At 41.1% G+C, this 25,073-nt stretch overlaps 2 protein-coding genes across 6 annotated transcripts; one reads left to right on the top strand and one right to left on the bottom strand.

Annotated features, from left to right (window-relative positions):
- Positions 1–765: 765 nt before the first annotated feature.
- On the bottom strand, positions 766–16,187 carry LOC114548505 (uncharacterized). 5 transcript variants are annotated; one of them, XR_003691373.1, is made up of 7 exons: positions 15,763–16,187; positions 14,394–14,461; positions 13,897–14,256; positions 12,649–12,990; positions 12,038–12,205; positions 9,087–9,510; positions 766–920 (listed from the first exon to the last, which is right to left on the bottom strand). XR_003691373.1 is itself a non-coding variant. In XM_028568495.1 (7 exons), the coding sequence occupies exons 3-7, from the start codon at positions 14,443–14,445 to the stop codon at positions 9,497–9,499; spliced, it is 936 nt and encodes a 311-aa protein (XP_028424296.1). In that variant the 5' UTR covers positions 14,446–14,461; positions 15,763–15,828; positions 15,989–16,187; the 3' UTR covers positions 8,191–9,496. The 5 variants fall into 5 exon arrangements, 3 of the variants coding, with proteins under 3 accessions (XP_028424296.1, XP_028424288.1, XP_028424307.1); XR_003691374.1 differs by lacking the exon at positions 766–920 and adding an exon at positions 8,191–9,026 and having other exon boundaries at positions 9,318–9,510; XM_028568495.1 differs by lacking the exon at positions 766–920 and having other exon boundaries at positions 8,191–9,510; positions 15,763–15,828; positions 15,989–16,187.
- A 1,304-nt stretch (positions 16,188–17,491) lies between these two features.
- Positions 17,492–24,779, top strand: LOC114548600 (myelin-oligodendrocyte glycoprotein-like). Its single transcript, XM_028568591.1, has 6 exons — positions 17,492–17,838; positions 19,959–20,186; positions 23,293–23,631; positions 23,728–23,814; positions 23,965–24,066; positions 24,573–24,779. Exons 2-6 carry the CDS (start codon positions 20,105–20,107, stop codon positions 24,719–24,721), a joined length of 759 nt encoding a protein of 252 aa, XP_028424392.1. The 5' UTR covers positions 17,492–17,838; positions 19,959–20,104; the 3' UTR covers positions 24,722–24,779.
- Positions 24,780–25,073: the final 294 nt, after the last annotated feature.

A 25,073-nucleotide genomic window follows, 5' to 3' on the forward strand; every position in this document is an offset into this window, starting at 1 on the left:
CAAATTTGATTTTAAGCTTCTCCTGTTTGTCTATAAAGACCTTAATGGCTGCACCCCCCCCAACCAATTCCCTTTGACGGTGAGCTTGAGAAGAGTGGATCCCGACTCAGGTTTGAAAGACAGTTGGTCAGGGATCAGTTAGGGGTCTGTCAGCAAAGTAACGTGTGTATGTGTGTGTGTGTGTGTGTGTGTGTGTGTGTGTGTGTGTGTGTGTGTGTGTCACACATTCAAGTGTGTGCTTCCTGCTTTCTATTTCCAAGGAGAGGCTTCTGCTGACAGCGAGACTGAGTCTGAGGATGAAGATGTAGCAGAGGTTGATGTTCCAGGCCGACCCCGCTGGAGAACACTCCACAATGAAAACCTAAATGCTAACCCAGAATGGCAGGGCCTGCTACCAGGATCTGATGATATCATGTCCCCCCCCTCCAGTACTTCAGGTGTCTTTTTCTGGAGACAAGTAGATTGAAGCAGTACCTGCCATCACAACCCAAAAAAAAATGGGGCTACAAGATACTCATGTTGGCTGGTTGTGATGGTGTACCGCACAACCTAGAAGTCTACACAGGGAGAGTTGTACAACCCCCCGAGCTAGCATACGTGGGGGCAAGTGGCAACGTTGTTCTCCGCCTGGCTCAGATTACACCAAACACACTGGAGCACACCGTGCCACCGAGGTGGACAGGTGGGATCACCAAAGTCCCCTGCCCTGCTGTAGTGAGAGAATACAACATGAACATGGGTGGGGTGGATCTGCTTGACTCACTGACTGCACTGTACCGGACCAAAACCAGATCAAAGAAGTGGTACCAGCGGCTGGTGTTCCTCTTCCTGGATATGATCACCGTGACCACCTGGCTTCTCTACCGGAGAGATGGTGAAAGCACAAACATGAGAAAGGAGGAACAAATGAAGCTGTATACCTTCAAGTCATACATCGCTGGAGGCCGACGCAAGAGAGGGAAAAGTCTGGAGCACAAGAAAGGTCGTCCCAGTTCCACAACAGCTGGTGAATATGAGGAGAGGAGGAGATAAAGGCCCCCCTACTCCAAGTCCAGGCCCTGATGTGAGCCTCGATGCTACAGCTCACTGGATGGAACAGGAAATCAGTGTGCTTTACCAAAAACAGAAACACTGATTCAAACAATAACCCACACAAGATTAGATTAAACTTTATTGTCATTGTGCAGAGTACAAAGATGATGAAATACAGTTTGTGTCCAACCAGAAGTGTAAAAAGCAGAAAAGTGCAATGTGATATACAGAGTATAGACAGGTGGTGCATAGGCAGGACAAGAAATATATGGCAGTGTTATAAGAGCAGAATACTACAGTACAGGCCAAAAGTTTGGACAAACCTTCTCATTCAATGGGTTTCCATATAGTTATTGTAATATAGGCAGGAACCATGAAACACACATGAAACACACACACACACACACACGATTGAAGTATTGCCAGGGATTTCCAAAAATGAGGTGGAATATTTTTTTCACCAAAACAAAATAATTCATGCCACAGAGGGTTCAGCTGATGCGTGGCTCTCCGTCCTCCTCCGTCGTCGGGGCCTCAGGTGTCTCTAAACTATCAAGTTGTCGGACCTCGTCTCTGCTGCTTTCCTCTTCTTCCCTGTGAGAAGATGAAACCACTTTGTGACACACGACATCTCAACAGTTCAGGAAGGTTTGTGTGTGCTGCTAACAAGTAGAGAGCAGGGTTTCTGCAGCTTTCAACAAGTCACATTTAAGACTTTTTAAGACCTTTAAATCGATGAAATTTAACACATATATAACAACATTAAAGAACAACGAAATGCAGAGTCACAAAAGTATTTCAAAGTAAATAAATCTATTCAAACTGAATAAAAGAGAAACCGACAGTAATAATAATCTGTTCATATATACAGCAAATTATATTTGGACTATCAGAAGAAAGAACTACAACACCACAGAATCGCTCTCTGATGCTTCCAACGAGCAGCAGAGGCAGCGTTACAGGGACGTAGGAACATTTAACACCTGTTCATTATTTAAGAACACAATACTTCAGCCAATTTAAGAGTTTTTAAGGCCTAAAATTATGAGTTGGAAATGTTAGACTTTGTTAGAAACGGACGTTATAATAATATCACCACAATATTAATAATTTATGATGTCACATTTTAGCAAATGTATGCAAAATAGGGCTGTAAATGATGATCAGCCGTCCCACACACAGACTACGCCAGGCAGACACACAGCTGACAGCCTCGCAGGTGGAGCTAGTTTTAAACCTCGTGTTGTCTTCCCGTAGAGCTTTCAGCAACTTTTAGTTTTTCTGGGTCTAAATTTAAAGTGAAGACCTCCAGACACTTATCTCACTTTTCCTGAAGTTCTTTGTCAATTTCTTTGGACATTTTGGTTGTTTTGACCAAGAAGGACTTTTTACTTTTGATGAGGAGGAGGAGGAAGACCCAATGTCCTTTAGCGCAGACTCAGAGGTACTATAGTCCATGAGATCAGGCTCAGAGTTAGAAGTTCTCAACCGTCCCCCCCGAGTGAAAGCTGTGCTCATGAAATACAAACACCGCCACACCACCCAGTGCCCCGGTGGAAAGGCTGGTCAGCCTGGGAGGTCTTGTGCTCACCCCAGAAGAAACAGACTTTCAGATAAACCCTCCTGATGAGGTGTAATCACCCATGTGGTGCTGATGTGGAATAGGTTGCCTGCCACCCATGCTAGAGACATAGATCAAGTCTATACCTCATATCCTCTTTTCTATCTAAATGTCTTTGCCTCTAAGCTGTTGGTGGAAAACTCCCTGCTGGACTGATGAGCCGACATCACTCCTTGGACTCATGCGCAACTTCACCATTTCCTTTTGTAGTTCGCTGCAGACACGAGTACAGCTGCTCCTAAAGTTACAGGTTACTTGTATAGCATTCTGTTGTGTTGTTGTGTGCGTTATTGAGAACGTAAGCGCACAATTTTATGTCCATGCTGGTGCTGCATGTATCTTTGTTTGTATAGTTAACATGACAGGATTTTTCTTTATTATAGTTCAGGATTGCATGCTTATGTCTACTGTAATGCTAGGAGTTTACTGCAAATATACCATCCAGAAACAATAGTTAATACTTTGATTCATGGATGTATGTTAGTACAGTGTTGTACATTCCTTAATTACAATCCTGCTGAGGATTAGTTCAGCTGCTGCTGGTTTAACTGTTGGAGAGCATGTCACCGTGCCATTCACGCCGCTGGTCTATCACATGACTACTGTACCTGTATGTAGCTGTTATGTTCATGTGTGGTCTTAGAGCGCCATCTAGTGGCCAATAGATGTAACTACATAATAACCTGTATTCTTTACTACATGTGATCGTTGCATAGCAACTATTTATTGCATAGCAATTACGTATATTGCATATAATTATGTATATTGCAGAGTGAGTGGTTGCTTATTGATCTTTAATCTGTATATATGTGTATTCGTTATGTACATGTTATATTTATATATTCTGTATTTCTTTAATTTTACAGAAAACCCCCCCCCACACACAAACCTACTATCACAAGCAACAAGCACTGTATTCACCTGCTGGAATTTTATATTAATAAATCTGTTGAACTAAAACCAAAGGTTGCAGCGACTCTCTTACCGGAGTACATAACGTACACGGACTTCACACTGTATTAATGCCATTTTATTTTATTTACACAAGCCATGACATCAAGCCATTTTGAAGTTATTCTTCTTTCTGTTGGATTTAGATGAGGCATGTTTTATTTTGAGACATATGACCCATTTTGAGGTTATCATGTTGTTCCTAAGCAGCCTATTGATACTATTTTCTTATAAGAGCACAAAAGAAATACCCATTATGTCCTCCATAGTAGAACTTTATGTAGGCCTACACATGTAGGAACAGATATTGGGTTCTGACCCTAGTCAAGCAATATAAAAGTAATGTAAAAAGTTACTTTCCACAGGGGGTAACTAAATAAAGTACCGGATTACTTTATTTCAGACATAACGAGTAAACATTACTTTTTAAAAGTAACTTCCCCAACACTGTTCAGGAGTAAATGTACCAAGTTACTTTCCCCACTGATAATAAAATGCTGTAAAGCAGTTTGTAACTTACAGATGACTCCACGTTTCACCAGGAGAAGAAGAAGAACACCACCAACACCACCAACACCACCAACACCACCAACACCAACAGCACCAACAGCACCAACAACAACAGCAGCAGCAGCAGCAGCAGCAGTACCAACACCAAAGACACAGGCCTTGAGTTTAGAAGGACAGTTTCCAAAGGTGATGAAGGGGTTTATCAACATACACATCCACTGTCAGAATCTCCCTGCCAGTGTTGGAGTAATGGGTTACAAAAGTAACGCAATTACAGTAATGTATTCCTTTTTGCTGCAACCATAGGCGTCGCTAGGCTATTTTTAGGGGTGCTGAAGCACCCCTAAATATCATCTCAGCACCCCTGAAAATAAAGTCCTTATTGTGATAATGTGAGATCGTTTAGTGCTCAAAGTAGTGGCGGTTTTTGGCACGGGCGAACCGGGCAGCCACTTAACTTAAAAAAAGATATAAATAATCCTCTGTGCTGCGAAGCGTTTTTCTGTTTTCTATCATTTCACTGTGTGGGGAATATGCAGATCAGCGCCCCCAGCAGTTGCAGGCGCCCTGCTTGCTGAGAGAGGTCAGCCCCCCCTACTTTCACAATGAAATGGACTAGTCCGTCCCACAGGGCGCCGCCAAAGATAAACAAACGGTGACAGAAGAAATGGGAAGTACACAGAGACGGAGAAAGACGAGTCTAAACGGTCTAAACCTTTCTGTTATGTCAATGGTCTAAACGCCAAAATGAAAAAAAGTTACCCAAGCGGCTCATTTAAAAGAAAAAAGCGAAAAGACATGTTTTCGGGAGTAGCAGGACCTTCATCAGCTCTACTTTGGTAGCCTACACAATGCTTTCTCTGTTGATTAGTTGATTACATTTGCCTTCTGGTTGACAGCACAAAGGAGCGAGGAGAATAGAGAGGGAGAAGGGCAGAGAGAGCAAGATGAACAAGGGGAGAAAATGGCTAGGTAGCCTATAAGACATGTATATAGTAGGACTACTGTGTTTTATTTTCTCTTTTATTTGAAGATTATTTTCTAGTTGATTACAAAATGTTTTGTGTGTGATTGTCAGTGATAGGACGGAGGGAAGGATATAGAGGGAGAGAGGAGGATGGGGAGAGAGAGAGAAGGATGGAGAGAGAGTGGACAAAGAGAGGGACCTGAAAGAACCAGGTGAGAAAGTGGACATATATTATACGGGCAAAAACACTTAAAACATTCCATTCACATTATATTTACATATGCATTTCATGGAGGACTAGGCTCTTAAGAAAAAGAGATGTTGAGTTTTCCCCATCTGGTTCAGAGGCATTATTAGATTAGATGAAAAAGTTGAAAATTAACAGCAGAAAAAAACATGAATAATCTTGTCTAAAAATATGTTAAGGCTTATTTTACCATTCAAGGTATGTGCAGGGGTGTAGCTCCAAATTCTGGGCCGTGTAGAAAGGCATTTTGGGCCCCTCCCCGCAGCCAAAGCTATGAATTCTAGCATATTTTTGGGCCCTCCTCACATGAGGGCCCTGGGCACTCAGTCCCCCCCCCCCTGTCCAACACCCCCGGGTATGTGTGCTGCAATAATCATGCTTTGTAGTTTCCTCCTTTTTTCACAGCAGATGCCTTGAATCTGTTGATAGTTTGTCATTATTGCATATCTCAATCTGTCTATTTCTTTCCCCAAAACTCACAAGAAGTCATGATTTAAGGGTTAAAAAAAAAAAAAAATCTTACGGGAGCATGCCCCCAAACCCTCCCTAGCTTAACTGCTATCAACTTTTCATTAGGGGCTGAGCACCCCCAAAGGTCAGATCCTAGAATCGCCCCTGATATCAGGGACATAAAGAACGCTGCTTTCCATCTTTTAACAACATTCAAAGTAACTAGAATCTCACACCTTAACCCGGGTTAGATCACCTAGAAGCTTTGGCCCTTATTTTTACCGTCTGTGGCCTTAACCTCACCGTGAGTTGGACTCTTAAAGGAGAAAATAATTCAACACGTAGCTCTGTTGTTTGTGGTCACGGAGGTCTGTCAGTATGGAGAAAACCGAAAATAATCGGCGTTGCCTTCACCGAGTTCTCCTCCTGCTCCAGTTAGACCCAGGAGGCTGAAACGGGGCAGGTTTGAAACGTGCTTTTAGCCTCTGAACATGTTGGAGATGTCATTACAAGTGCCTAGCCATGTGAACTGATTCCTTCTGAGTCAACACAGTGAATATGACTGCAGTAGATGTGAAAGAAATGCATAAAAGTCGTGTTAATTCAGCCAGTGCACATACCTCTGTTTAGTTCTGGTGTTCTGGTGAAGTCCACACAAGTCGATTGTCGAACTCATACAATCCATTATTCCAAAAACATATCAGGGACATAATGAAAGCTGCTTTCTATCATTTAAAACTATCCAAAGTGACTTGAATCTCCAGCTGGTATATATATATGTCTTCATGTGAAGCTGGTTCAGACTGCTGTGAAGATCTCTCTGCTGGACAACAAACTATGTGAAGGCTTCAGCTCCTTTATGACTTCATCTCTTTAATATCTGGGGCTGAATCAGGCCGTCCAGGGGAAATGGTGACAATCAGTCAACACAACTGCTGGATGATGACACAGGATTTTATTTGCTGCACTTTCTTTTTGGCTTTTGTTGATGTTAACTTTGTTAAAACATTTTACATAACGTATTTGTCTGATTCGTACTTGGATGTACGAAGCCAAACTTAATGTTCAACTGTAGAACTTATTCCTCCTTAAATCTTATTTCTAAATGCCTACATGATCAAGCTGCTTCTCTCTTAACCGAATGCATTTGTTACCAGACACCCTGTATCTTTATAGATGTATTTGTGATATTTTTGGATGTATTTGTGTATGTACTTTTAACTATTCTATTTGTATATCCTTCTTCTTAAAGCTAAATGAAGTGTTTAAAAAGCCTCTCGGATCAGCTAGTAAATCATCACTAAGATGAAAACTGTTTTGTGGCTAATTAACAGGAAGGAAAATGACTCTATAATCTGCATCTTTCATTTTTTAAGTACAAACTGAGAAACTCCATTTCTCCTGAATCAACTTACCCTGTCTGGTCTGCTCTTTCTCACGTTACTGAGGTTTAACATTAAAGCTGTAGTGTTTCGTAGTCTCTGTCTCCCCCAGGAGGAATTCTAAGTAATGACAACAACACTGTCAGTGCGTCCACATGGTACAAGACTTCTTTGAGAACAAGCAAACTAAAATATCAAAAAAGAATATCTACTCATTATATTAGATGAACATAAATGGCTGTAGCAGCCATATTACTGTTAAATAAAAGCTGCAGTGCATATAATCACCATGATGACAAATAAATGGTGCAAAGTCACAAAATATATTTTACTCAAAATGTGTTTTTGTATTTTCTAGGATCAATTTGTTTTTTTAATCAACATTTCAGAGCAGAGTTACTAACTACACAAAACTACGTTTACCTCAGACTGTGAGACTAGTTTACTACAGTACAGAGCAGTACATTAACATGTAACCTCAGACTGGATGGAGGACTACTGACCGGGATCACGTGATGTTATTGCTGAAATGTCCTGATTGAAATGTTTGATGCTGAACACCTTGGTGGGTTTAATTGGACCTTTCACACTTTGACTTCAATAAAGGATTAGTGAACTTTCTTCACCTGTAAATCATAAAGTAAACACAGAATCAGAGCAGAAAGAGAAAACTACACACTGAGCAGCACGTTCCCTTTTTAAACAGGTTTATTTGAAATGATAAAGATAAGTACAAACATCCAGAAAAGTGCTACAGAGTCAGAAAATGTTTAAAAGATTTTTAGCTTTACATTAGGCTACAGTCAATAAAATAAATACGAGTAACGTTGGGAACCAAAGAAAAATTAAACATCACGACAAAAACCCAGCTGAAACATGAAATAGAAGCTGGCTGTTGATGAGCAGATGGTCCCATTCAAGGGAAGAAGAAGTAGACTGAAGCAGAACCTGCCATCAAACATTTCGAGAATAAAGTTTAAATTCAACTCCTTTATCGCAAAAAAAAAAAAAAAAATAAAAAAATAAATAAAATAAATCACATTAGAGCGACTGTCCACCAGGCCAGCTGCCATGTAGCCAACATCACAGATAGGCTACAGGTTACATCCTCGCCTGACCTCCACTCCTTCAGGATCAAACTATTTGATCAGTTGTCTTATTGGGTCTTGTGATACAACATATGCGTAGGTGTAACCATGGATACCCTTATTGCATCTGTCCATTACAAAGCTACTTCAGTTTGCAGCCTTGAATACGGCCACCTCTACCAATTTGTGTGGTTCGTCCTTCTGAACAGACCCAATTTTCGGCAACATCTCTTAAAAGTCCTAATCCTTATCACCATACTGTGTTTATGCGCTAAAAGAGGAATAATTTCCTTGTTATTAAAACTGATTCTGAAGTATAAATTCACAAGTTCATATAGGCCTTCACAAGGCATTTAGTAGAAGACTAGCAGCTTTGGTTTAGGTTTGGTCCAACGTTTCTTAAAATATCAAGTTTATTCTCGACATTTCGACTTTATTCTGGAAATGCAAAATAAATAAATAAATCTTCCTCCTTTGTTTTTTTCCCCTTGATGTGGCCCTAATGCTGTCGTAGATATGGGAGCACGTGGCATCGTTGTTCTCCGCCTGGCTCAGCTAAAGAACTACAAGCTCTACTCCGACAACTGGTTTACAAGAGTTCCTCTTACTGACCTAAAGAGAGCCGGACGTGGATCTTTAGAATAAAAACCATTGGGAAGGTTCTGGATCTGCTTGATTCACTGACTGCACTGTACCGGACCAAAACCAGATCAAAGAAGTGGTACCAGCAGCTGGTGTTCCTCTTCCTGGATATGATCACCGTGACCACCTGGCTTCTCTACCGGAGAGATCGAGAAAGCACAAACATGAGAAAGGAGGAACAAATGAAGCTGTATACCTTCAAGTCCTACATCGCTGGAGGCCTACGCAAGAGTCACCAAAAGCTACGTTCCAGAAATGTGACCTTCACCTCTGTTTTACCTCCACCAGCAACTGCTTCCCGAGGTTTTTAACACAGAACAGGAAATCAGTGTGCTTTACCAAAAACAGACAGATTGAAACAATAACCCACGAGAAACAGGGACAGCGTACAATAAACATTAACCCCAAGGGGAGAGATGCATAGTACCAGGTTTTAGATCAAGAGCTAATTTTCCTGCCATAGAGGGTTAAGCTGATGAAGTTTGGATGTGTTTTTATGGTCTCGGACCACCGAGTCTCTCAGACCGTGTCCTGCAGCGCTGCGTGGGTCTACAGGACATCGTCCTCTGGCCTCAGGTATGTCATCGTTTCACTCGTCTCTGCTGCTTACATCTTCTTCCCTGTGAGAAGATGGAAACCACTTTGTGACCCACGACATCTCAACAGTTCAGGAAGGTTTGTGTGTGCTGCTAACAAGTAGAGAGCAGGGTTTCTGCAGCTTTCAACAAGTCACATTTAAGACTTTTTAAGACCTTCAATCAATGAAATGTAACACCTATATCACAACATTAAAGAACAACGAAATGCAGAGTCACAAAAAGTATTTCAAAGTAAATAAATCTATACAAACTGGATAAAAAAGACACCGACAGTAATAATAATCTGTTCATATATAAGAAAGAACTACAACACCACAGAATCGCTCTCTGATGCTTCCAACGAGCATCAGAGGCAGCGTTACAGGGACGTAGGAACATTTAAGACCTGTTTAAAATGATTTAAGAACACAATACTTGAGCGAATTTAAGACTTTTTAAAGGCCTAAAATTATTTTAGACTTTAAGACACGGCGGAAACCCCAATATTAATATTTTCTGATATCACATTTTAGCAAATGTATGCAAAATAGGGCTGGGCACCGAACATCGATACTTTTTCTGGCACAGAAAAGAATACTCAGATCCAAAGAGTATTGAAAACTTATTTATCTTTCGGTGCCAAATTCCGGTTCCAAACGCGTCTGAGCGCAAGCTTATCTATCTGTCTCACACACTCACACACACACACACACACACACACACACACACACACACACACACACACACACACACACACACACACACACACACACACACACACACACACACACACACACACACACACACACACACACACACACACACACACACTTTTGTTGCACTGCACTTTGTTGAAGTCACGGCGATGCCGATAAAGGGGTTTCAGGTGTGGTTACAGTTTTTCTAAACTTCACGCAGACAGCGTTTGCCGTGATATGATATTAATGGCGAGCAGAAAGCATCGTGGTGCTGTTGACGTTACACTTCCTCTGAGACAAGCAGGCACAACGGTGGTTTCTCTGCCCTGAGGACTGACTGACAGGCTGAGGTTGTAAGGCAAGGCAATTATTTCTACAGCACCTTCCAGCAACAAGGCAATTCAATGACATTCCTTTGCACTTAAGTTAGTTCTCCATTAGTTCAATGTAGAGTTTGTTTTGAGTTTGCACTAAAAGTCTTTGTTCATTACAGTCCTTTACATTTTATTTAGTTCAATATTAGCCTGTACACAATGTCATTTGTTTATTTATTATTATTTATAATATGTCATGTTGTGGCAAAAAGTTGGGAGTGATACCAATCCTGAGTATATGACTGGTGCACCCATATCCAAAAGCACAACCAGTGTTATTAATGTTACTCTGAGTGAGCAGCGTTACCAGAAGTTTTTAATTTTGATAACTGTTTTGATTCACAATTAAGGCGGAAAATAAAAGTTTGGTGTTTAATGTATATTTGTTGATGTTGAAATGGATTTTAAAACATATGGTATGGAAAAAAAAGTATCGTTAAGGAACCGCATTGAAACGGAGGTATCGAAATTGGCACCGGATCGGAAGATTTTGAACGATGCCCAGCCCAAATGCAAAATAGGGATTTAAATGATGAATTGTTTAAAATATGCTATACGAGTCAATTTCTCAACTGCAGGTTGCTCTTTGAGATGCTCTTCTTTGTCTGCTCGTGGCTCTCTGCCGGACACAGCGGAGAACACCGGGACACGTCAGGTTACGGTGAGGTGCAGTATGGTGGTTAAACCAGCCGTCCTACACACAGACTACACCAGGCAGACACACAGCTGACAACCTCGCAGGGGAAGCTAGTTTTAAATGCTTCGCTAGTGTCTTTGATTAACCAAATCTACATCTCACCACCAGTCAGACTGACTGCTGGTTTGGGAGGGGGCCTTTCCCCCCCAGCAGCTAAATTAGCTCTCCAAGCTAACGTTAGTCAAAGTGTTGACACATGAAAGAATCAAACATGTATTTTAGATGAAGGAGATGAGAGTATGTCCAGTTGTTTCTCTTCTTTGTTTGCTCAGCGCCGTTAAATTGCGGTAGTTTTACACATTTACATTTGAAATCTTTTTTGCTTATTTAGAAAAATATTTCATTTTTTTTACATTTATATACAATTACATATATTTATATACAACACTGAGACTAACCCACTTGTGTTATAAAAGCAGAAATCATGAATTATTTTGTTTAAAAGTTAAGATCAAAGAGACGTTTGTTGATGGATAATCACAGACTGTCAAAGTTTAGTCAGAATAATGCTATTAATTGAATAAAACACTCAAAATTCAATAAAAGTACTTAATTGATCCTTCATTTTACTTGCGAAGAGCATTTTATGGAACCGCCTGTGTTATTTTTGGGCAATTAGGTAAAAGTACCAACCAAAACCCAAATGTTCTGATATAGAAACTTTGAAAATGGAGAGTTAACAAACATTGTGATCAGGTCCAATATAGGACCTATATACCCTCTCTGGGTGTTAAGGAGTAAATGTACAGAGTTACTTTCCCCACTGATAATAAAATGCTGTAAAGCAGTTTGTAACTTACAGATGACTCCACGTTTCACCAGGAGAAGAAGAAGAACACCACCAACACCACCAACACCACCAACACCAACAGCACCAACAACAACAGCAGCAGCAGCAGCAGCAGCAGTACCAACACCAAAGACACTGGCCAGCACTATTTTCCAGACAGATTCCTCCTTTGCAGAGCCTGAAGAAAGATCAGACAGAGTTGAGTTTAGTTTCAAAAGGTGATCCAGGGTTTATCAACATACACATCCACTGTCAGAATCTCCCTGCACCTAAATTAAAGTATCCTCTCAGAACCTATTCTCTGGCTGGAATAGTTTATCCCAACCCAGTCTCCGAGGTCCCCCTCTTCATTGACTGGCCATCTGGCATACCGGGCATTTTCCCGATGGGCCGACGCACTTTTGGGCCAATTTTTCATCCCAGTCCAGCCCTGTTCATTGTTATTCATTCTGATCATTCATCATAGTGTACTGCTCGTGATTTAAAGAAAAAACACATTTACACACATCTCCCACAGTCAGATTATCTTGTGACTCGGTCACTTCTTCTACTGAAAGGCCAGATGTGCTGGAAACCTTTTTAGTAACCAAATAAAACTAATAAACTCAGCATGCAGCTTACCAACAGTGATGTTAATAACAGAACGGGCTCGCAGCTTTTTGATGTAGACTTTGTATGGACCACTATCAGACAGAGTTACTGAGGAGATCTTCAGAGTCACGATGCCTCTGATCAGGTCTTCATGGTTGATAGTTGTTCTGTCTCTGTATCGATCCATCTGGTCATCCTGTTGGTCCTCTCCCCGTCGATAGGAGTAGACATCACCATAGATACCGAGGTCGAGTCTCGTCACATCCAGCGTGTAGTCAGACAAGTCGACGGGGGGGTCCAGCTGACACTGTATAATGGCATCATCTCCTTGTGCTGCCTCTATGGTCTGAGGACAGGTGAGACGATGCTCTACTGGAGAAACAGACATAACATTCACACAGCTTTAACACCTCTGAAGGACCAGAGTTGATGGTTTACATTCAGTTCTCCAACTATTCCTAAAATGAAGAATGTGCTGCTCCACCTCAGCAATATATTTAATCGATCAACTGGACAGTTTGAGATATATATATATATATATATATATATATATATATATATATATATATATGTCAACTTGAATAAAATGAGTTAAAATAAAGAGCAATAAAAAGAGACATCACATGAAAGCCTATAGTCCACATATAGAAATATAAAAATAGGTTTTAAGAAGTGATCTAAAAGATCTGATTTTGAGAGTCTGCAGTTATCGTCATTCACCAATCTGTATAAAACAGTAGAGTCATAAACTGACACAAACCAGGGAGGACACACTAACAAACAGCTGTCCTACAGTAATAACACTGAGAAGGAAAATACTGCATCTGTGAGGCTGGTAAATACAGCAGCCTGATCACGTGCTAGGTCTGGTCTTGTTGGGGACGGTTGTAGTTTGTCAATGACTGTCATGTAAGTCATGTTCAGGAAAATGTACTTTAATCCAACTATTGATATCGCATCACAACAAATATCTGAGGGTTGCTTCATGTTTGTATAATTTACAGCAGAAGTTCTCTGAGAATCTCTTTTATATCCAGATAAACTGGTATTATTACTGAAATGTCCCTAACTAGGATAGAGCTGAGTAAATGTATAAGAGCTTGTCAGAAAGGGGCTGAATAACGCTCCAAAGTTAGGCTAACTTTTGGTGAGCTAAAGTCTGTGTCTGGTGTATTTGAATATGGACCCCGGTACAGAATCAGCTGCAGACAAATGAGTGGAAACTATTTATATTTTAAGTACAAACAGAAAAACTCCAGTTCTCCTGAATCAACTTACCAGAGACATTGAGCCAACATTTACCAGAGCTCCTCCCATAACTCGTGAACACTTTACACACATACAGTCCTGAATCATTATTCCTGAGTCTGGACACATGAAGTCTGATTCGTCCTTCTCTGAGGACGTCTTTGTCCCACTGGACTCGTCCTGCAAACTGTTCATCCTGAGACTTTGGGACCTCAACTCCTCCATGGAGATAAAACAGTGCTAAGGGTCTGAGATCAGTTAACAGATGACACAAGATAATAAGAGAGTTGGAGGAAGTGTGGTTGTTGGTTGTGAAGGTCCACTCCAGTGTGATGTCCTGGTTCTCCTCTGCCTGATAGGAGCTCTGGGTCACATTCACTACAAATGTTCCTGTCGAGGAGACAGAGAGGGAACGTGAGGAGCAGACACACTGACAACTTTAAACTCCATCTCCACATGTTTCTGTGGACTCTTTAGTCATTCTTTGTGTAGTGTTAGTGGAGAATGACGTGAAGCTGTAAACTAACCAGAGACACAGGAGGTCAGCATGATGATCAGCAGCAGGATCTTCATCATCATCTACATCATCTTCTCCCTGTGAGAGGAGACAGAGGTGAAGAGTCACAAACACATGAGCTCAGAGTTCACTTATTACAGGACAGAGAGAGGAAATATATATAGTACTTCTTCTGTGGTACTTACAACACATGACTAGCCAGAGGACTGAAAGCCAGATACAGTAATGTATGTCTGTCACAAGATGGGGCCATTTGTCAGAAGAAGGAGGAAGGATTGTGGTTTGAGCTTTGAGAGTCTTTCTGATTAGTGATAGAAAAGCTGCAGAAAGAGACAGAAGGATCCAAAGTTAGAGGTTGGTTGGGGCGTAAGTGGCTTTTGGAGGCGGGCTTTAGGCTGACTACACCCAGTCAGAGGTTAGAAACAGTAGCCTATTGTATTTTCTGCACACATTTTTTATTTGGTGGAACAAAACCCAACTGTGCCCTCTTGGTTTGTGTGTGCATTCAGTCCCAGACTGAGTACCGTCTTTATTCACCAAGCTACACCGTGTAGATGTTCAGCTCTGACTGTTTAAAATTTGGTGAAAAGATCTAGCCTAAATGAGAAATCTTTCAGTCGCTTTTAAAAAAAATGATACTACTAGTATAGGACTAAATATAGGCAATATATAAGCCTATAGACTATAGGCCAAAAAATATGCAAAATCACATTTCCCTGAGGGAATACACCTTGTTAGGCTATGTCGTGGAGAAGGTTTTCATTTAGTAAGAAAGCTTGAAAAATAAGTATCAACCCATTTTTTTTTTCACAACTGATACTTATCATGGGGACACAAATGGCACAATTTGGTTAGAATGACAGAGCTGCTGCTGTTCACCAACAGACAGAAACAATAAGGCGTGTTTCCATTAGTGCGACTCGCCTCTCGATTTCGACAAAGCAGTCAAATGTTTGTGAATAATGTTAAGAAATTCTAGACGTGATCATTTGATTTCTGAGGAGGAAGGAGAGGCTGGGTCTAATTGAAAGATTAAGCATGCCCAGGTTTATTTTGAGAGTGTACAGAGGAAGACTTGTCAGGAGGAAGAGTAAGAAAGAGGTCTTCTATCTCTTCTGACTGTCTACAGTTGTAGGTTATCTTATTAATCAGAAACAAAGCTCTTGTATTAATATAGTTCAGGTCAGTTTAAATCCTCACAGATTGTCTTCACAATGCTTAGTTGTGTTATTGTTCAGTAATGAGCTCATATTTAGATTTTAGATTTTCAGAAACATAATAAAATGCGTTTTTTTTGGAAACCTTAATTCCACATGTTGCCAATAATCACAGATAGGCTGATTGTCAAAGAAGCAGACTCATATATGAATTAAGCTCACCCAGGATAGTTTCAGGAAACAGGAGAAAAGTTATTAAAATGATCCGTCCAGGAGAGAAGTAAACGTCTTCATCACTTCTGAGATGTTTTGACAACCTGCCTCCTCTCAGCGCAATGCAGTCTAACCACCAGACATGTACCAGTGTTAGTATTTGACTGAGTGGTGACTACTGTCGCCTTCCACCATTGTCCCCTTCCAGGTAGCCCGTAACTCGTGGTTTCACAACCTTCTTAAACCTTCTTACTAAAGGCCTACTCGGGAACTCGTACCAGATCGTTGTACTCCCAGTTACAGTTTTTTCGGTGAGAAATATAAATAAATACACATAAATAGGCGACGTAAAGTAATTCAGCACATTCTAATCAAAACAGCGTTAACGTTAGGTAGCTTGGAACGCTACTAAGTCGTGAGTCTGTGACTTGAAGTCGTAACTTACGAGCTAAAAATTGTGTCATGGAACGCACTGCTGCTGTTGCACATGCAACAGCAGCCCTGGCAGCCCTAAAGCAAATGCTTTAGAGCTGAAACCACTGTGGTTTGCTGAAACTAACCACAGTGGTTTCAGCTAAAGCAATAAAGCAATAAACAATAAAGGTTGCCTAAATGCCATGTATATAAATTCACTGTCAGCTTACTAATTGAATGCGCGTTTTGTGTAGATTTGGACTTTGATACGTTTTATTCCACTTTGTTTAAACGGCGAAGTTCACCTCGTTCACCTGTTTGGAGCCGACTGGTGAATGGGACGCGCGTATAGGCCTTGCTGGATACACCGGGACTCTGTTTGTGAATCTACTGATCGCTGTGGATGACTTGTTTTCATGTCATTGGATTACGGCAAAATACTGATCTTTTTTCTTAACGTGTCTTAACGTTTTATGGTGCGATTGCGCTTGGTTTCTGCGTTTGGAGAGGCATCTCAACAGACTGGAGGTCCAACACTGATTGTTCACTGTTAACCTAGCTACATGTTATATATATATATATATATATATATATATATATATATATTTCTCTCTCTGTCCTGTAATAAGTGAACTTTGAGCTCATGTGTTTGTGAGTCTTTATGTGGAGATGGAGTTTAAAGTTGTCAGTGTGTCTGCTCCTCACGTTCCCTCTCTGTCTCCTCGACAGGAACATTTGTAGTGAATGTGACCCAGAGCTCCTATCAGGCAGAGGAGAACCAGAACATCACACTGGAGTGGACCTAGCACGTGATCAGGCTGCTGTATTTACCAGCCTCACAGATGCAGTATTTTCCTTCTCAGTGTTATTACTGTAGGACAGCTGTTTGTTAGTGTGTCCTCCCTGTTGTGTGTCAGTTTATGACTTTACTCTTTTATACAGATTGGTGAATGACGATAACTGCAGACTCTCAAAATCACATCTTTTAGATCACTTCTTAAAACCTATTTTTATATTTCTATATGTAGACTATAGGCTTTCATGTGAGGTCTCTTTTTATTGCTCTTTATTTTAACTCATTTTATTCAACATATATTTTATTTATTTATTATTTATTGACATATATATATATATATATATATATATATATATATATATATATATATTGATCCATTAAATCCCAGTCCCAGTTGATCCATTAAATATATTGCTGAGGTGGAGCAGCACATTCTTCATTTTAGGAATAGTTGGAGAACTGAATGTAAACCATCAACTCTGGTCCTTCAGAGGTGTTAAAGCTGTGTGTGAATGTTATGTCTGTTTCTCCAGTAGAGCATCGTCTCACCTGTCCTCAGACCATAGAGGCAGCACAAGGAGATGATGTCACTATACAGTGTGGTCTGGACCCCCCCGTCGACTTGTCTGACTACACGCTGGATGTGGCGAGACTCGACCTCGGTATCTATAGTGATGTCTACTCTTATCGACGGGGAGAGGACCACCTGGATGACCAGATGGATCGATACAGAGACAGAACAACTCTCAACCATGAAGACCTGATCAGAGGCATCGTGACTCTGAAGATCTCCTCAGTAACTCTGTCTGATAGTGGTCCATACAAAGTCTACATCAAAAAGCTGCGAGCCCGTTCTGTTATTAACATCATTGTTGGTAAGCTGCATGCTGAGTTTATTAGTTTTATTTGGTTACTAAAAAGGTTTCCAGCACATCTGGCCTTTCAGTAGAAGAAGTGACCGAGTCACAAGATAATGTGGGAGATGTGTGTAAATGTGTTTTTTCTTTAAATCCCGAGCAGTACACTATGATGAATGATCAGAATGAATAACAATGAACAGGGCTGGACTGGGACGAAAAATGGGCCCTGGCATTTTTGGCCCAGGCGGCCCACCCCCACCGTTAATGGTCAGACACATTCCCTGCAGACAGTCCTCTTAAAATATGCATTCTCTGATATGAGTTTCCCAGTGTTCAGAGTTGAATAGTGTTCAGAGTTCATGTGATCGTTTTGGATCCTTCAAGAGGAGTCTCAAGACTTATCTGTTGATCGTACACTTAAATAATTCATTCATTCTTAGAGTTATATGCATGGCATTTCAATAAACTAAACAAAATATGTACATTATCTGGTCACACGGTCACAACAGATTATATTAACCTACTCAATTTACAGATAGCATAATAGCTCTTAGCTATAGAAGTTCTAATTTCTTGTCTTTTTCTTTGCAAAGTCGCAGATCAAATCCTCCCTCAGCAGCTCGCTAAACCCTACTACACATGCGCTGCTGTGTGTTGGGAGCACTTTACAGGCAACGCAACAAATGTCTCCGGTGGACAGTGATCTAGAATCCACTCCCGTGGTACCGGTTCACCGTTGTGAAGGTGTCGGGTCAGTGCCTCGTTAGTGAGAGAGCGGGTCTTTCTGCCGCCAGCCTCGTCCCCCCTCCGAGATGCTGGACATCTAACCGCCGATTCTGAAAGGCTAATATCCCTCTGGGTATAACTTCCTCCCGGACGGTCTCTGTAATCGGCCCCCGTAGTGCAGGGTCTTCAGAGATGATGGTACCTGAGGGGCCATTACCTTGTTCTGTAATGCTGATGACCACCGGCCTCATCTCTGTCTTTTTCCACAACAACTTCGCTAAAGTTAACGTTAGCCACCGTTAGCTGTGGCTGAGTGTAGCTGGTAGAAGGCAGCGATTCTTCCAAGCTAACGTTGGCTAGCTCCTCGACATCCTCCTCTTCGTCATTCCCAGCTCTTTTTAAAAAGCTATTTATTCGCGGGACATTTTTTATAGCAGCCGCTTTCACTCCGTTTTCCACACTTTCACTCGCTGATGCAACCCAATCTGACCGGGGATCAGTTACTAATTAATTCCACTCTTTCAATCTCAACTCGTTCTTAGAAAGCTGATCTTGGATCAGTGCGATGTAAACAACCTGCTCTATGCCCAGCCACGTTTATCTTTAGCCAATCTACACAGTGCATGCGGCCTTCTCCCAATCATTACATTAAACAACTTTTATTTTATTCTGATTGGATAATTATCACCATAATGATTAATGCCCATTGGGTAATACGGGTGCTGCCACCAACAGGGGGTAATGCAGCACCCCCAGCACCCTTACTTCCCGCGCCTATGCTTTGAGTAGTCGTTGAGACTAAAAAAGCGCTATATAAGAACAGTCCATTTACATCGTTATATAGTTTGAATGTGCAGTTTCTTAGCTCTTAACGGAATTAGGTACCATGTGTTAAAGCTAATGTGTTAGGCTAGCATCGCTAGTTTTAAGATGGCTGCCAGGGGGTGTCCCCCTATGCAACTGTCCACAAATGGTGTTGCAACTGTCCCTCATGACAACAATAATGACAATTAGATAAAATTGATATAAAAGGATATTCAGTGGTTTGATAACTCTAGTCTCAAATAAACTGAAAAAATATTTGAATAATTATGCCGAAGTATGAGTTTTATTACATCTAAATGAATGTTGCAACATTTATCAAGGTCCATTTAAGTACAAATTACTTTCATATTATCATATGTACACATGTTTCAGCAGTATGGGCAAGTAGGTGACATATATGGGTTTGATATATAATTCTTTTTGTCTTTCTAATACAAACGGTTGCTGAGAAACTGAAGGAAATGTAAAAAGTGTTGCAACCGCCCCACTCTCCCCTCAAGGATCTCAATACTTCTTCAACCATTCACCAGCGTCATTTCATTTACCACCACAGCGTGGTTTCCACATTGTTTTTATTCTTACAGGGGCGTGGCGTGCACAGGCTGCAGGCTCGGGATCGTGGGCGGAGTGAGTCTGTCATGATTGAAAAGAGCCGAACGACTGTCCTGCGCTAACCGACTGGAGTGAGCTGAGGACTCTCCACAGTTGGATCCATTTCTCTCCAGAAGTGATGAAGACGTTTACTTCTCTCCTGGACGTGATGATGAAGATACTTTTAATAACTTTTCTCCTGTTTCCTGAAACTATCCTGGGTGAGTTTAATTCATATGAGTCTGCTTCTTTGACATTTAGCCTATCTGTGATTATTGGCAACATGTGGAATTTAGGTTTCCAAAAAAACGCATTTTATTAAGTTTCTGAAAATGTAAATATGAATATGAGCTCATTACTGAACAATAACACAACTAAGCAGTGTGAAGACAATCTGAGACGATTTAAACTGACCTGAACTATATTAATACAAGAGCTTTGTTTCTGATTAATAAGATAACCTACAACTGTAGACAGTCAGAAGAGATAGAAGACCTCTTTCTTACTCTTCCTCCTGAAACGTCTTCATCTGAACACTCACAAAATAAACCTGGCCATGTGTTTGATTAGAAAATTAGGAATTTGCTTAAATTACATGAATTAATGGTGTTTATCTTCATTAAATGATTCATTCTTGTCTGTAAAACGTGATTAAAAGAACATTCAGATGAATTATTAACATACAGATCAATGAGAAGTGGATTAAGGGGAGACACGGCAGCAAAAACATCGTTTTCTATGCACTGGTCAATTTTAAGATTTTGGGCTATTTTTCTTTCATAACATGTCTTCTTTCGGACTTGTGGTGAAAAGAATTCCAAAATACACATTTAGGTCTTTATTTGACTAGACTTTGTCTATTTGCGTCCTTAGATTTCTCCTAAATTCAACAACAGTTGGCGTCTAAATCATGATGATTTAGACGATTTAGACCCCAAGGAAGGCAATATGCAAATATGCAGCAGCGGCTTCCACTTGTGCTTGCTGCTTGCGCGGCTTCCCGATCACAGACATGGTCACAAACGTCACGCCACTCCGTTAGAAAGGCCCGAGGAACAGCGCCATGTCTTAAAGCAACCATGGGCATAGCGGCCAACGGAGGAACTGAACACCCTCTGGCCCAGAAAGAGTTTCCCAGAGACTTTGCATGGCGGAAGAACTGATAGAACTTATATTTCAGAGGATATTTGTTATTACCTTTTTGTTATTTAAGATAAAATACGATTTCACTAGCCCTTTTAATAAGAGGACATCTCTGTTATTTTGCACAGTTTATAAAGGAGCAGTTTTCACTCATTTGTCTGCAGCTCATTCTGTACAAAATCCTGAGAAAACCGTGTATTGAATCGTGAGTTGAGTGTATCTTTACATCCCTGATGATATATGTAGAAATATCAAATAGACCATACACAGTGTTAAAATTTCCTGATCGCTTCTTTTCCGACCGTGGTCAGAAAACCAGGAAGACTCGTTACCTCCAGGGCCGACTTTATAAGACCAATAACGTCGGGGTTAAAATCCCGTTTCCGGTGAGACAATGATGGAGCTTGGCTTTTAGTCTTCTGGAGTTTATTTCCAACAGCGCACACACTGGGTACAAAATTTAAAGTTATTCTACCAACTCTGCTCCGGTCGCATATACCGTCTGCTTTCTCTTTCTCTCTTTCTCCTCTCAACCCTTGACACACACACACTGACACACACACACCTAGCTATATGCACGGAGCTCTCTTAAAGGAGCCGCAGCACCATTTTACAATTTACTCAGCTCTATCCTCCTGAATGGGAGAAGTAGGAAAGGTAACTTTTACTGTTGTGCCACTACATTTAACCCTCATGCCCTCTATGGGCATTTTTGTATATTTTTCTCAATTTCTTTATTTTATATTGTTTTTTCATTTTGTGATATTTTTTGCTGTGTTACTGCTTATGGCATGACATTTTGTAGGAACCTTTTTTTGGTCAACATTTTTAAATACAGTGTTTTTTATGTAGTTCCAGATACTCTCTCTGGACACCTTCGTGGACAAAAATGCCTCATTGACTTCCATTATAACCACATGTTTTATCTCACTGCCTTTACAGTATAAAACCATGCATTCTGTAATGTCAGCGTTTCATTTGAAACGTGTGTGTGTGTGTGTGTGTGTGTCTTAGAAACTGACCAGTCCTAACTGAGCCCTGAGCCAATCCCCTCCCTCCCCTCTTGTATAATTATTTTTTATTTTAATTTTTTTTTTGTGATTGGTCTGTTCTGTCTCTTTTGTCCTGGTGTGTGAGTGCTGGGTTTTACTTTTCTGTGGGTGGGCTATATAGGGACCTGAAGACAGGTGTGTGGAAGGTCCAGTAAATGGGTGTGAAGCTCCTTTTTGTTATCACTTATCTGTACAACACTTTGTTCATGCAAATGTTGCTAACTTGAAAAAACAATAAAGAGATTGGGGTGGGGGGGGAGAACATTGTCTCCTGTATTTGCTGTAAACTGGCGCTTATCATTTCAAATCGTTTGTGGGACATGGTGTCCCTGAAGACTGGTCTCCCACTATGGACATCCCACAGGCTCCGGGTGGATTCCCCTTTGGACCGGTACACAGCTGCCAGGATGAGAAGTGCCATGTATGGTCGAATCTCTTGAGCATCCACATCACTCCATCCTGAGATTGAACACCTCCCGTGTAGGTTTGTCATTTCCTGAATCAGCTGGATCAAGTCAAGAGTGAAGAAAAGGTCGGGAGGAGGATGCCACATCATGGATTCTTGATATGGCATATCTCGTGGGCTCTGGCATCAATGCAGAGGAAGGGTTAGAGGCACTCACAGAATTGGAGGACACCAGTGACCATTTTGTGTAAGACTCCCGAAACTTCCAGCGAACTGCAGGACTCCTCTTCAGATCAGTTTTGTTGCTTATCTTTGACATATCCAAGACTCTAATCACCACCAAAGCACCATTCCCCTACGATTTATTTTACGGAAAATAATTAATGTTCTGTTGGGTTTTTCATAAATAATTGTTACTTCAAAGAATCAAATCTGGCATTTAAAGGGTTAAAATCCAGAAAATAAAAGTTTGGTAGTTTTGAGCAAGTTAGAAGTTGTTTAAGTGACTTATGGAATAAATATTGATATAGCCTATGATGATTTAATAGCAGTTTTTGTGTGCGTGTACATTTTTGCCATGAAGTTGTCCAGTGTTTTTTTTTTTTTTTTTTTTGAGGAGGGCATGAGGGTTAAACCAATGAAAAGAGTTTGAAAAGCTGTCTGTCCTTCAGAGGATTTCAGACAGTCTAAATAATGTCTGTGTCTATATAATGTGTGTTTCTCCAGGAGAGCATCGTGTGGTGTGTCCGACTCTGGTCGAGGCAGTAGAAGGTGATGCTGTTACTCTGGGGGGTTCTCTGAGTCCTCCGCTCAACTTGACTCCTTACACGCTGGATCTGAAGAGACTTGACCTCCGTGACGATGTGGTCCACGTCTACCGACATGGACAGGACCATTTCCCTCCACAGAGTCATCACTACAGAGGCAGAACAACTCTGATCCATGAAGACCTGATCGGAGGAACCGTGACGCTGCACATCTCCTCAGTAAATCTGTCTGACTCTGGACTGTACGAAGTCTACGTCCCAGACCTGAAAGCCCGCTGTGAATTTTACCTCACTGTTGGTAAGCAGGACAGGTCAATTATTATGTTTTCATATTTAAGTTGTGTATAATGCAACTGGAGATAATGAAGAACTTTGTTTGTGTCATTTAAAACAGAAAGAAAAGCAAACAGGACAAAGAGAAATGATTTCAGCACATCTGGACCTCCAGTGGGAGAAGAGACCAAGTCAGACCATCGGGGGGGTAAATGTCTTCTAATAGTCCTCCAGAGACCTGAAGGGTCCTGACTCAGGCTGGTTAGTGTGTGAGTTCTGGTTAGGGTTAGGGTTAGGTGTGGATCTTCTTAAAGCTGCCCTTCTTCTAAACTCAACATCTTCTCTGATATTCTTCCAGATGGTGAGAACAGGAAGACTGCCCGTGCTGTTATCCTTCCCTCTCTTCTCCTCCTCGGGACTCTCCTGGTTCTGGTTCTGGTTCTGATGAGAGGAGAGATCAGTAAGTTAAAATAACTAACTTTTGCTCCACAGCTCTTTCTCCTGATCATTTGTGGTGTTAGTTTTATCTTTCCACATGTCTGTGTTTCCACTGTGAACTGATGTGATATCAGTGCTTGATGTCTCATGTCTGTGTTTGAAGTTGTTGAAGTCAAACCAGAACCAGACAGACTGATCCTGGTACACTTTGTGTGCTTTAATCCACATTAATGCTCCGATGTGAGCCATATACCACACTGACCCGAATATAAGACGACCCCAAAAATACGATGACCCCCCACCCCTTTTTTCAAGACTCATTTTTGAAAAAATACTTCATGAGGTCTTTTTGGGCTTTCATTCTCCGTACTTTACCCTCATCTTAAAGTTAGCATCACAACTTTTTCAGATATATTCATAGGAAGAAAAACATGATATTCGGGCTAAAACAGGTAGGCTATTTGTTCTCTACTTCTCTGTTTCCTCCGTCCTTTAACAAGTTCTGCAAACTGCTTTTCTTTTTCTCAGAGAGTTGCATCGAGAGGCTCAGAGGAAGGAAGGAGCAAGAACCAGAGACAGCAGGGAATGGATGTGAGATGAAAAACCTGAACATGGAAGCAGCAAAAGGAGATGAAGACCTGGAGAGAGCTGCAGGAAATGGAAACATCTTACTGTAGGAAACCTCGTCTGAGAGCTTGAATTCAATTTTATTTATAGTATCAAATCATAACAAGAGTTATCGCAGGACACTTTACAGATAGAGTAGGTCTAGACCACACTCTATAATTTACAAAGACCCAACAATTCCAGTAATTCCCCCCAGAGCAAGCATTTAGTGGGACAGTGAACCCTTCACCAGTTTTAGAGTTTAGAGACCAGAACAACATGAACCCTCCCCACATGGACTGATAAAGGTTTTACACAACTCAGACACAACCAGGATCATAACAAGGAGTCCTTTTGGTCCTGATGCAGTATTAGAAAAGGATCTTTACATAAATCTTCTGAGCTGGTCAACAATAAGCCCCG

The sequence above is a fragment of the Perca flavescens genome, chromosome 2 (assembly GCF_004354835.1).
Source record: "Perca flavescens isolate YP-PL-M2 chromosome 2, PFLA_1.0, whole genome shotgun sequence".
In the NCBI taxonomy this organism is placed as follows: domain Eukaryota; kingdom Metazoa; phylum Chordata; class Actinopteri; order Perciformes; family Percidae; genus Perca; species Perca flavescens.